The sequence below is a fragment of the Lissotriton helveticus genome, chromosome 1_1 (assembly GCF_964261635.1).
Source record: "Lissotriton helveticus chromosome 1_1, aLisHel1.1, whole genome shotgun sequence".
Taxonomy (NCBI): Eukaryota; Metazoa; Chordata; class Amphibia; order Caudata; family Salamandridae; genus Lissotriton; species Lissotriton helveticus.
The window spans coordinates 634,104,094-634,117,371 of NC_136057.1; the positions used below are offsets into that span (position 1 = coordinate 634,104,094).

The 13,278-nt window shown below is 46.2% G+C and overlaps 1 protein-coding gene across 1 annotated transcript in view; it reads left to right on the top strand.

The window, feature by feature from the left end:
- Window positions 1-13,278, top strand: part of DHTKD1 (dehydrogenase E1 and transketolase domain containing 1) — a 1,484,612-nt gene that overhangs the window by 809,893 nt on the left and 661,441 nt on the right. Inside the window, exon 10 of the mRNA XM_078674167.1 lies at window positions 97-236. Within this exon, the coding sequence (XP_078530293.1) occupies window positions 97-236 (140 nt within the window). The remainder of the gene's footprint in view (window positions 1-96; window positions 237-13,278) is intronic.

Sequence of the window (13,278 nt, forward strand, 5' to 3'; positions counted from 1 at the left end):
AATCGTATAGTCAAATCCTATATGATGGATTATGAATTAGAGCAATGCATTGTTGATTTAATCAATACTAATCTTTTGTACCTATTTTCCATCTAGGGTTTAATGTTCGAATAAGTGGGCAGGATGTTGGTCGTGGGACCTTCAGTCAAAGGCATGCAATGGTGGTTTGTCAAGAGACCAACGACACATATGTTCCTTTGAATCATATAGCACCTGAGCAAAAAGGCTTCTTAGAGGTACCAAACCTATTGTAATTATTCATCATGTCATGCTGGCCAGAAACATTTCTGTGATTTTGTCCTTTTTATGCTAAGATATATTTCATGTAGAGACTTACATTTTTTATTCAGTATTTATTGTATTTTTATAACACATATAGTGCTTCAGAATAAATAATAATTACATAGTTTAAAAAAATCATGGAAGTAAAATAATACTGCTTACATTCACATAGTCTAGATTGGTTAGCTAGGAGGCGTTCTGTCAACAATATTTTAAAGGTGGATTAAAGTTTACGCAATTCTGATTTGAACAGGGAGCTCGTTACATGGATTAAAGATCGCTTATAAATTACAGAAAACGTAAAGAAGTACAAGGAGGCAGAGGAACCAATACATAGAAGAACAGGGTGTAGAATTGGGGCGCAGGGTCAGAGTGAGCTTGTTAAAAAAAATAAAAGGTTTAGAGGGCACAATCAAATCTGAGTAAAACGGGCATATATGTGCTTAATAGTGAGAGAGAGAAAAATACAAAAGTTTGAATGTTCTGGAATGCAATGACCATTATTTAGGAAGACACACGAACAAAGAGGAACAATAGTTGAGATGTTAAAACACCAATGGTTAGATGAATAGTTACAGAAAAGCAAAACAAATGAGATCTGTTTCCACAAATGCTATAGATGTGGAGTTAACGTTTTTGAAAATATGAATTTATTTTCAGGAAAAATTAGGCGAAGGCTCAAGTTCAAAAGCAAGTTCAGGCAGAGGTAGAGAACCACAGTGGAGCAGGTGGAAATGAAGTACCAGTAGCAAAGAGGCAGGCAACAGTTAAGCTAAGATTGAATGAGAGGAAGAGAAAATGAAACAGTAATGATGTTATCTCCTTAGGGTAGGACTTAAATCCAAAAGAAAATGTTACAGTGAATATAGGAACAGTACAGAGAGAAGTGTAGGTAGCCCAGGACATATTCTTGGGTGCCACCAAAGTAAGAAGGGTGGGCTGAAGATGTGGAATTCTCCCAAAGTACTGAGAATGTGCTGCCACATACATAAGGATTGAAATACTCCTGATCAAAATCTTGATATATTTAATTGTTTGGTGTTTTTGTTGAAAGCAATTGGAAATGACAATTTCACAGTTACAATAGTATAGCATTGATCAAAACATTGTACTGGAACCGATTACTCTAGGGAATAGACGGAAGTAGGAGAAGATAGAGAATTCATTGAATTTTTTTTTTATTATAAACCAATTTTGTTTTAACTTGTAATAATACCAATATGAACGTCATGATCATTGGTTATAAAGAAAAAAACAGTTTGTTGAAGCAGTATTGGCTCACAATCAGCCCTCCCTCAACAATGGCACCTCACCGATAGCAGGGAGTTTCCAGGCACCATACAGCAAACTTCAAGGGAGCTACACAGCAACTGGCTGCACAGTACATTGATCGTAGTGTTGTAGCAACAGTGGAGGCTTCTATTGGTGTCTCTCTTCCGGGCAACTGATGGCAGATCTGCTCATGGTGCAGCTCACTCTGGCACTCCTGTGAAGACGTGGTGCTTTTTCTTGAGCACGATTAAAACACGCCCGCAGTTGTTTGTTGTAAATCACTGTGGTCGCTGGGCGCTATCTTCAGCATACAGTTTGCGGGGCTCTCCAGGCGTCCCTCTCATATCACTAGTTCTTCAGTGCTGCAGTCATGCAGTCCACTTGTGTGGCACACAGGCAACCAGCAAGTGATCATCCAAGCTTCATTGGGACCTACCTCTCTGATGCACAGCTCCGGGTGCCATGGGAGCTACGACAAAGATAAATGATGAATGTCACACTGCCCTGTCTGGCAGTATTGTGATTCTTTCTACGATCAGCTCCTCCAGGTGGTTTGGCATTTTCTTCCCTGGCTCACAGACAGGATGTCTTCGCACCCAGGACAGTCCAGTCATTTCTCCTTCAGTTAGAATTCCAGGTGATGTTCCCTTGCCTCTGTATGTTGGTTGTGACTGCAACATCAACCCATGGATGCCCCGTCGTCCCTGAGGACTCTGCGGAGTACCCCCTCCTCAGTAGAAGAGGCCACAACAACAGACACCGATGGATCTTGGACTACCATCGTTATATCGATTGTGCAGATGAAAGATGTATTTTAGACATGTCATCCTTAGAGTGGTCTCCCCCAAAACCTTTTGCCTACACACCTCCGATTTTTGCTGGACTTTTGCTTTTGTTGGCCCTAGGACTCTGTGGCCTTTACCACTGCTAACCACAGCTGAAGGCCTAAACATGGTTTGATTGGCATGTACCTAATTGGCATATTTAATGTACTTATCAGTCCCTTGTAGAATGGTATACCTTATACTGAGGACCTGTAAATTAAATGCTCCCAGTGGGCTTGCAGCACTTATTGTGCTACCCACTTAAGTAGCCATTTAAAACATATCTCAGGCCTACAATTGCAGCCTGAATGCAGTGTTGCACTGCCATGTGGACTTGGCATTTAAAACTCCTTGCCAAGCCTTAACCTCCCCTTTTCTTATATATATATATATATTTTATTTGAAACATTATTTAAGGTTTTAATTGAACACAACCCTGTGTGTGCACCCAGTAGTGAGCAATGGCAATACATAGACATGTAATACAATGATGCAAGACATTGAACCCTCCACCACCCCCCTTACAAATTGTTAGGCAAGAACTGAGCATTTAAAACATTACTCCCCCTCCTGCACATCAGAGTACACAGAGTTATCCCCTAAAGTGGTGCTCTTTGTGCCCATTTGGGAGATCTCGGCCAGTAAATCGTGATGTAGCTCCTTCCAAAGCCTTAAGTTCTCCTCTAGCATTTCATCCCTGCGACACTTCTTCATGTGCACCTCCTCAGCTAAGGTCCACTCACGCACATCCCGTATCTATACCAAGAACTCCGGAGGGCGCGTCCCCATCCATACTATTGCAATTCTGCGCCTTGCCAGCACCAGCAACCATTGCTGTAGTCACTATTTTAGTTTGTTTTTTCCTTTTCCTTATCAGCCCTAGGTGGCAATGTTTTGGTGTTAATTGAACTCTTCTATTCACCTGGCCCCTTATCAAATCCACTACCTCAGCCCAAAAGCCATTGACCGCAGGACACTCCCAAGCCAAGTGCAAGAAATTAACCCCTGTTTTATGACACCTTGGACCTACTAGGAGCCACGCATTGAATTCTTGCCCGGGTTATGTATGTGTGGTGAACGTAATTATAATGTATTAAGCGAAACCAGGCGTTGCAGGAGATTGTGTGTGTGAGCGCACCTACCACCTTCCAGTCCTTTTCCTCCAATGTCTCCTCCAGATCAGCATTCCAAGCCGCATATGCTACAGGAGGGGGAGCCCGGGTGTCTGTCCTCATTGCCCTGTACAGCAGAGATATTATACGCTTGCCTGCCCCACACTTAAGTATAATATCTAATGTCTGTGTAATTTGCGGTATCAGGCGATACGTGGGCCATATCTCTTTAAATATGTTGGATAGGGCAGCATGTTGTAACTATTGTCCTTGCACCAACCCAAAGCCCTTGCAAACCTGTTCAAATGTAATAAAGCACCCACCTGGGTACAGGTCTGCGAGTGATGCGCATCCCCCCTCCTGCCAGGCTCTAAATGACATGTTGGCCATTACTTTCCAGATTGGTGCCAACTCCCATACCGTTAATTCCCTGTGAAACAGAGCATGCCTGAGGATTCGCTCCACAAATAGCTGCCGCACGCATCTGTCTGCCTAGGCACATCCGGTGCAGCTTCAGAGGCACCAGCACCCTCCATGAGTAAAGCCAGTAGCTCAGTGACTGGTACACTCTCACAGAGTAGCCGTTTCTCCCCGTTGTCCCCCTCAACAAACCACTTAGCAGCCTGCTGCAATTGAGCAGCATAATAATATAGTTCCATTCTGGGTGTCTCTAGCCCACCCCTATCATACATACGGTTTAGCGTAGCAAGTGCAACTCTACTGCGCCGTCCGGCCCAGTATAAGTCTATCAACCAGGGCCCTGAATATTCGTCTGGGTATGGGGCACAGCGTATCCTGTAGCACGTAGAGGCAACGAGGCAGAACCACCATTTTAGATATCGCCAGTCGGCCCATTAAAGAAAGTGGTAGCGTATTGCAGAAGCCAATTAAACACCTTAGGGCCTCCAAAGTCTTATGGATGGTAAGTTGTAGTACTTGGGAATCCTCGCCCGCTACTTGTATGCCCAGGTCCTTGAAATGTGTGATCTCCCATCTCAGTCCCAGTTGAGGGAGTGACTCCGCACAATGGCCAGCCAAGCAAGCTTGGGGGAAAAAGCAGAAATATACTCCTATTGAGTCTCAGCCCAAGCAGTTGCCAAGCTTCTCCAAAACCCATAGCAATCTCGGTACTGCCTCCCAGGATGAGCAGACAAAATAATGTGCATATAAAGATATAACCTGAGACGTTCCGGCAACATTAATACCCCAAGGGGCCAAGTCCCAATGTGCCCAAATTGCCTGGGGCTCTATTGCCTAGCAAACAACAGTGGGGAGAGCGGACAGCCCTGCAGCGTCCCCTTTTCTAGCCTCCATTCACCCGACCTGCTGCATTCCAGCTGGATCTGCACCCATATTCTAAAATTCAATCCAAAACCAGCTACCCTTAGCACCTCCAAGAGGTACCTCCAATCCACAGAGTCAAAGGCCTTTTCCAGGTCTATAGATACTAAGGCGAGATCCTCCTCTCTTTGTCGTGTTTCATGCAGTATGTGGGACAACCTGACGGGGAACATGGCGAACGCGAGGTAAACGGCCGCAGACCGCCGGAGTGAGGTGAAAGTGTATTGACTAAGGAAACTCTGTACTGAGTGCTAATCCCCCCCCCCCCCGCTGCCTCTAGAACGTGCCTTATACCTCGCTGGAGGAAATCCCGTTTCGGAGCCTGAAGCTTGATGAGTTGTGGAGCCTGTTGAGGGTCTATGCTTTTGTTTCCATTCGCCCTGGCACGGCATGGAGGCCCTCGGGGAGGTCTGCTGCCTAGGGGCGCCGCTTCGACGTGGAGCAGAGCAGCAGCTGACCTGAGGCGTGCGTGGGCGGTTCGTGTATTCGCATGCAGATGCAGAAGCAGCGCAAGTTGGGCAGTGAATGGGGAGAATAGCAACTCCGACTTGCAAGACGGCAGGATTTTGGAGGTACAGAGGGTGAAGAGTTTATCGGATGGGAGAGGGGGCACTCATCCGAACTCAGTATTGAAAGAGAAGCCGAAGGTCAGTGATTTAAAGGGCCTGGGCCACGTTGGTGTGCAGGGGGAGGTCTGTTTGGAGGAGTGCACGGGGCCACTGGATAAAACAAACACCCTACCTCTAGATACACGTTGCACGCGCGGACTGTGGGAAAACCCAGAGTGAGTTCGGAACTGTTTACTCCTGCAGTAACAGATGCCCAAATTACTAAAAAAATAGTGCAGCACACAACTCCCAATATCTGGAAAGTTGGCCAAACAGTCAGGGAAGACCCCCCGTGGCAGGGGGAAGAAAATATCGCCCCCAGGTCAGAGTTACTCCCTCCCTTAAAACCTTCTATAAGGTCATGTCCCACTCAACCTCGCTTCTTACCCCAATAGGGGTGGGAAAAGAGACCTTGGAGGGTGAGACTCAGGGGAGGCCAGAAGGGCAGGGAAACGCGGGCAATCCCCTCGAGAAGTCTACTTCAATATCAGCAATACCAGCAAGCGGTGGAGACAGGGAAGTAGGTTATTCCTCAGAAGGCACCATTGGAAGTAACTTCCAGTTGTTCACACAGAATAGGTAGGCCGCTCTCGAAGTAGGAGGGGAGCCGAAGACGTAGAAGTGGATGTGGATACAGACGGGAGTTCTTCACAAGAGGGTGATCCTCCGGTAGCACCAACTCCAGCTCCAGTCACATTAGCCACATTAGCCACATCGACTACACCAGTTGAACCAGACGCTTTAGCTACTTCAAGCACCAGTCCTGAGACCGAAGTCGGGCCCAGACATGGGTCCGGGAATTTAAGTACTTGTAATAAAACTGACCTGGCTTCCATATTAATAGGATTGAAGAAGAGATCAGCTCCAGATTTAAAAAGTCGGAAGCAATTCAAGCTGATATACAAGCCTCCTGTACCTTTTTGGCACAAAAACTGGATGAAGTTGCAGTACATACTAAAGTGTTGAAGGACGAGATAGAGGTATTGAGACATGATATTTCTAAAAACTCTGAGAGAGTGGAAAAGCTAACTAATGAAAATATAGGACTCAGGACGGACCTGGAGAGAATCGAGAACCATACTCGAAGAAACAACCTGAGACTTATAAATATCCCCGAGTCAGAAGAAGGGTCGGATATCAAGGCCATTATAATTAAAATGCTCCGCGAAACGGCACTAAAAGATAGGCCAGATATTAATTTAGATTGTGAAATACAGCGTGTCCACCGCCATCCATTCATACGGAACCCTCAGAGGCAGAAGCCAAGAAAAATTCTTATAAACTTCCTAACATATTCTGTTAAAGAGCTAATATTATCAGCGGCCCTCAGAAGTGGCACGTACTCATTCCAAAATTTTTCTTTTAGCATTAGGTCGGATGTTTGCCACGCCACAGACTTGAAACAATGGGAACTTGGCAAAAGGATGGATGAACTCAATAAACTTGGGGCCAATGCCCAACTAAAGTTCCCGGCAATGCTCAGAGTAATGTGGGACAATCAAATGCGGAAATTTAGGTCAGTGGAAGAGGCAGACGATCTAATAGCCACCATAAAAAGGAAGGGCAAAATTTGAAGAAAAAGAAAACCTGATAGGAAGGCGCGTATAAAGGTTTAAAATATCACAAACTATATAAATTGATTATAGCGGTGGTTCCCAAACTGTGCGCTGCGGCTCCCTGGTACGCCATTAAGAGTAGCCAGGGGCGCCGCGCACAATGTGGGAAAAAGCTTGTGCTGAGGCGCTTGTAATCATGTGAGAATGTTGTAGCAATTAAAAAGAATGTGCAATGTGTATCGAACTATATTTTATGTGTGTATATACAATTAGCAACAAAGAACACGACAAAACTCCCGTATCCACTAAAACCGAAATAAAAAAATTGTAATGCTACAAATCGCTGTATTTCAAAAGAAAATATCAATATATTGTATTGTAGTTGAATTTATAGGGCGCGCAGCTACCCACAAGGGGTCTCCCAGCGATAGTAGAGTAGTGATTACATTTCGTAGTTGTTATTGAGAAAAGAGCCAGGTTTTAAGGTCTCTGCGAAATTTCAACAAAGATGGTTCAAGTTTCAGTGTAGCCGGAAGCGAGTTCCACAACCTGGGGGCAACACAGGAGAAGGAGCGTCCGCCCATTCTCGTCAGTTTGAAGCGCGGAATGCAGAAGTTTCCATGGGATGAGGATCTGAGGAGACGGGACGGAGAGTATTGTTGGATAAGGGACTGTAAGTAGGCTGGAGCCGACCCTTGTTTGATTTTGTGCATAAAGCACAGAGTCTTGAATTTGACTTGGTTTTCAATTCGGAGCCAGTGGGGGTCTTTAAGAAAGGGGGAGATGGAAGATTTCCACGGGACCTTGCAAAGAAGGCGGGCAGCTGAGTTTTGGACAAGCTGAAGTTTCCTCTGAAGCTCCAAGGTAACTCCAAGGTACAGCACATTGCCGTAGCCCAGGCGAGATGTAATTAAAGCCTGGACCACCGGGCGTCTCGATGATATTGGGAGCATCCATAAGATTTTCCGGAGCCACCCCAGGATGGAAAAGCAGGTGGCTGCCACCTTGACCACTTGATGCCGCATGGAGAGCGAATCATCCAGGACAAGGCCAAGGTTGCGAACCTGAGTCACTGGAAGAGGCGGTGGGCCCATTTCTAGCGGCCAATGTGCGGGGCTCCAGAGGTGCTTTTGCTTGCCCAGAATGAGCACCTCTGTCTTGTCTCCGTTCAGTTTCAAGAGGTTCGCCTGCATCCACTCTGCCACTCGGCTGAGTCCTAGTTTCAGAGCAGATGGAGCGTTTACTGCGGCCGAGGAGAGGGAGAAAAGAATCTGAGTGTCATCTGCGTATGAGTAAAGGGAAAGACCAGCATCTCTCACGATGGTTGCCAGGGGTCTCACATAGATATTAAAGAGCATAGGGCTCAGTGAGGACCCCTGTGGCACCGCATACGCAGATGACCGGACAGACGAAGAGGAGCCGGAAGAAACAACCTGAAAGGTGCGATGATTTAAGAAAGAGGCTAGCCAGGCAAGGGCAGGGCCAGTCACTCCAGCCGCTCTCAATGCTCTCAAAAGAATGGGATGGGAGACCGTGTCGAAAGCGGCGCTTAAATCTAAAAGAATAAGCGCCGAGGTCTCACCGTGATCAAGACGAGTGCGTAGGTTCTCAGTAACCCCCAAGAGGGTTGTTTCGGTGGAAAAATGGGAGCGGAACCCCGACTGGGACGGATGTAAGAAACCTGTAGTCTCCACATGAGCAGTAAGATGTGTGTTAATATGCCTCTCTAGGATTTTTGAGAACATGGGCAGCAAGGAGACGCCGGAAGTTGGCGAGCATCTTGGGGTCTGCGCCGGGCTTCTTTAAGAGTGGAACTATCATAGCTCTCTTCCAATCATCCGGGACTATAGATTCCCGCAGTGAAGAGTTCAGGAGCTCTTGAATGACTAGGAGAGCATCAGGGGAAAGCTGGCGAAGAATATCCATTGGAATTGGATCCAGGGGAGAGCCTGATTTGACCTTCGTCATGCAGGCGAACAGCGAGTTGGGGTCTAATAGGGGCCACTCTGAGATCTGTGTTTCCGGAGATGAGGGGCCCAGTAAGTCCAGAGTAGGGGGGTCAGTGGGCGGTTTGTGGGAAGCCAGAGAAAGGACATTGTAGATGGTTTCAATTGTGGATGTACAAAAGTCGGCAATCTCATTGCATTCCGTTTCCCCCAGCGCAGGTGGAGTGGGGGCGGTGTTTGAGCCTGCTAGCTTCTTGACCATAGAGAAGAGAGCTTTCGGACGGTTAATCGCCTTTTCGATTGACTCTGAGACAAAAAAGGCTTTTGCCTTTCTACAGGCTTGATGGTATTGCTTGAGTTCTGAACGATAGGTTAGTTTTTATCCAGGGCGTAGGTTTTACGCCAGGATCTCTCCAGATGTTTACATTCTGATTTCATTGCTTTCAAGTCGTTCGTAAACCATGGGGCGGGGGCAAGGTGCGGGATCGGTCATCTGGGACGCGGCGGCAGGTGGCGATTAATGTTAAGAGTTAGCCAGTGAGATGTTGCTTGAGCCAAAGAAATGCACCCAAGGTTGGTGTCGGGGCAATTGGCAGTAAGCGAGGCGTTAAACGCCGGCATGTTCAGCTTAGACCAGGCTCTATGGTTGCCCATCGTGCCGAGGAGGGGCATACCCTTTACAGTTTCAACGGGCAGAGTGAGGTGAATGGCAAAATGATCCAACCAATCGAGGGGGAGGGCAGAGGAGGTTCAGTCAAAAGAGATGTTGGAGATGACAGGATCAAGTAAGTGGCCAGCCTGGTGGGTAGGGCCTCGGTTGCGCAATGTAAGCTTAATGGCCTCGCAGTCAGATAAAAACATTCTGCTTAAGCCATTCTGCGTATCTTCTAGGTGGAGGTTTAGGTCTCCCTAGATGGTGAAATTAGCTGCCTTCATAGCGTGGGGGGCAACGCGCTCAGCAAATGAAGTTAGCCACTGAGTAGGTTTGTCAGGAGGACGATAAATCAATAAACTCGATAGCGTCAGTTGAGGGGAGACCGCTACTTTGAATATTGCGGCTTCACAGTCCGGAAATGAGATAGCGTCCAGTGAGCAGGAGTAGATGTCTTTGAAAATAATCGCTATCCCACCCCCTTTCCCCGTGGCTCTGTCTTGCCTAACTATAACATATCCAGGCGGCAAGGCGCTAGCTACGTCTGGCCCGGAACTTGTATGAAGCCAGGTTTCCGTAAGGAACAGTGCATCTGGCTGGGAGGAGGTTAATAGATCAAATATGTGATCCCTGTTTTTAGGCAGAGATCGGCAGTTAATGCTCCAGAACTTATAAGGGGAGGTTAGTGGTGTTGAAGGCGCAATATTGCAGGAAAATACGAAGTTGCACTGTGGGCATTTTGACGACGTTGTGAGCGAGCAGTCAAGTGATACACAGAAACTGTATTAATTGTATGTTACCTTTAATGACTCGAAATGGTATTGCTACCACCTCTGCTGCCCTGTGAACATGTATTTTGGTTTGTGCCGACCACCCCACCAGCCACCTACGAATGCACCGTGAATTATGGTATGTTTGTGTAAGCATTTTTGTGCGTACGAATATATGTGTGTACATACTTCTGTATATGTACCTGTATGTTTGTGCACGTGTGTCTGTGCGTGTTTATTCATGTGTGTTCCTGTGTGTGTATGTCTGTCTACGCATATGCGTGTCAGTGTGTGTCAGCTCGTCCGTCTGCATGTCACTGCATATATGTCTACCTGTTGTTGAGCATCAGTGTGAGAGTGTGGATTGTGTGTGTGTCCGCCTGATTGGCAATATATGTGCGTGCAGGGGTGGAGGGGGCACATTGCACGAGGGCAGTGGTGACACTGTCGTGCCCGGAGAGCAGTGCACTATCCCGGGACATATTCACGTAATTAAAAAGATAAGTCCGCCGTGTGGAATCGCACCTTACCGTCGGTGTTGGGGGAGCGGGGCTTGAACATTAACTACAGCCCATCACGGAGAGGCTTGTGGGGGAGGAGGCGACGGAGGGCAGGCACGAGGGCCCGAGAGCAAGATACACACAAACAGAAGGCGCTTCCTTCCTTCACATGGACTTTTTCAGGTGCTGGAAGGAACCGAGTTGTAACTGCATTAACTCGACTCACTCACTTCTAAAGTTAACACCAACTTATAACAATATACATGACGGCGAGGAGCAGAACGACGAGGCTGGCAAGAGATAGACCAGCTGGGCCAGCGGGTAGAAGGTGGCGAATGGGAAGAGGCACTCTTCCCTCCCTCGACTCTTTTCTGTATTTTTTTCCATTTGCATTATATTTTTTCCTCATTGTATCTGCATTTTTTCCCGTATTTAGTGTTTTCTGAGACAATGAACCTGGAACTAGTATTTTTCATCTTTTCTTTCACCGAAAAAGGTACACTTGAAATTTGATGACTTATGGGTTTTTCAGATGCTACAAGAGGCCATATATAATGCATCACTCATAATTAAAATATAGATATATGACATTAGAATGTTGGTACAAGCACACCTGCAACTGTTTAAAGCTTCACTGGAATTTTTTTTCCCTTTTTTATTAATTCCTCTCGTCTCCTCGTTGGTCTGTACAACTTTTGGCATCGTGATGGGCAGCACAAAAGAACCGAATGCCTCGTTTCTGTGTTTGTTTTCATATGTCACCATAAATGTAGACTGAGAAATTGTGTTCTCTCTGTATTTTCCGTTAAAGGGCGGTACTGTACTTCAAAGTGAATGACGGAATCACAACCACCTTGTCTATTTTTGAACAGATTATTGAATATGCGGCAATTGCAGGGGTTAATTTTGGCCGTTGGTTGAAGGTGGGGCCCACGGGCACACATGTTTTTGGGGACAGGTGCCGGTTTTTCCTCAAATTTTTTTTTTTTTACGGGGCAAGAGACAGAGAGAAAAACGCATCCGGAGCAAGAGACAGAGAGAAAGACGCAAAAGGGAGAAGAAAGAGAAATATGGAAAAGCCATAGCAAAGGGAGAAAGTAGGGGTCAAAAAGAACCTGCGAGTATGAGCTAAAGGGGGAGCCACGACCAACTGTCAATTAGGTGGAGAGAGCCACAGGTCAAAAAAGTTTGGGAACCACTGGATTATAGGATAGTATCAATAGAGAAACACTTTAGTTATAGGGGGGGAAAGGGGGAAACACTTTCCATATTTTTACTTCTTCTTTTTTGTTTCTTCCTTAATTTTCTCAGTCCCTTTTCCCACATCGTTTGGGGAAAGTCCTCACTCCGGAGGCCCAAATAGGCATTTGTATGCCTGAAGAGCAAGGGAGGGTTCCCAAGGGTAGCGGGGGTGGGGGGGAGGAGAGGGGTGGTGGTGGTGGGGGGCACAAGGTGGGGAGCATTTGTGAAAAAATAAAAAAATAGATCCTCATGGAAGATTATTAGGTCTGTTAGGATTAAACAAGGACATACCCATAAATCCATGTAGAGATGAGCGGGTATGAGACCACCTTACAGGTGTTAACCTGGAATGTAAATGCTATTAGATCCAAGGCTAGGAAGAGTTTAGTCTTGAATTACCTGGAGGAGTCTAAAGCACAAGTTATTATGCTGCAAGAAACCCATATAACGGCAAGGGAAAGTAGAGAGCTATATGCTAAGATGAAATGGATTGAGGACTATGCAGTCTCAGATCAAGCTGAGTACTATAAGGGTGTAGCTATAATGATTAGGGGGGGTTCTGGAATCAGCTTAATAGCCCATAAAACGGACAGTACAGGAAGGTGGGTTGTAGCAACTTTAAGATGTGCAGGCAGGGTATTTACTTGTGTGGCTTATTATGAGCCAAATGTAGACGACCCCCAGTACATAATCGATTTGCATTTGCTATTAGCTGGCGTCGCAAATCCCATTATTATTGGTGGAGACTTCAACACTCTACTAGATCCATCATTAGATAGATCCAATTAAAGGGCCAGCGGACAGACTCAGGCAACTAAAACAAGGGAAGCCCTGAAGCATATGATTTATGAGATGGGGCTGGTGGGTGTATGGAGACAGGTAAAAGGGCAAAAACAAGGGTATACCTTTCACAGCCAAAAGTATTCCCACTTTTCTAGATTAGATTACTTATTAGTAGATCGAGTATGGGTGAGGAAAGTAAAAGATATAAGTGTTCTACCACTCCACATCTCCGACCATGCCCCGGTTAGCACTACATTAGCGGGGGTGAGAACAGCCTTAACTACAAGATGGACTTTAAAAAGATCAATTCTACTAAAGGCTGAAGTCTCCAGTATTGTGAGGGAAAAGACTAAGGAGTTTTTTAGGGAGAATGCCCGTTCCGCCTCTTTA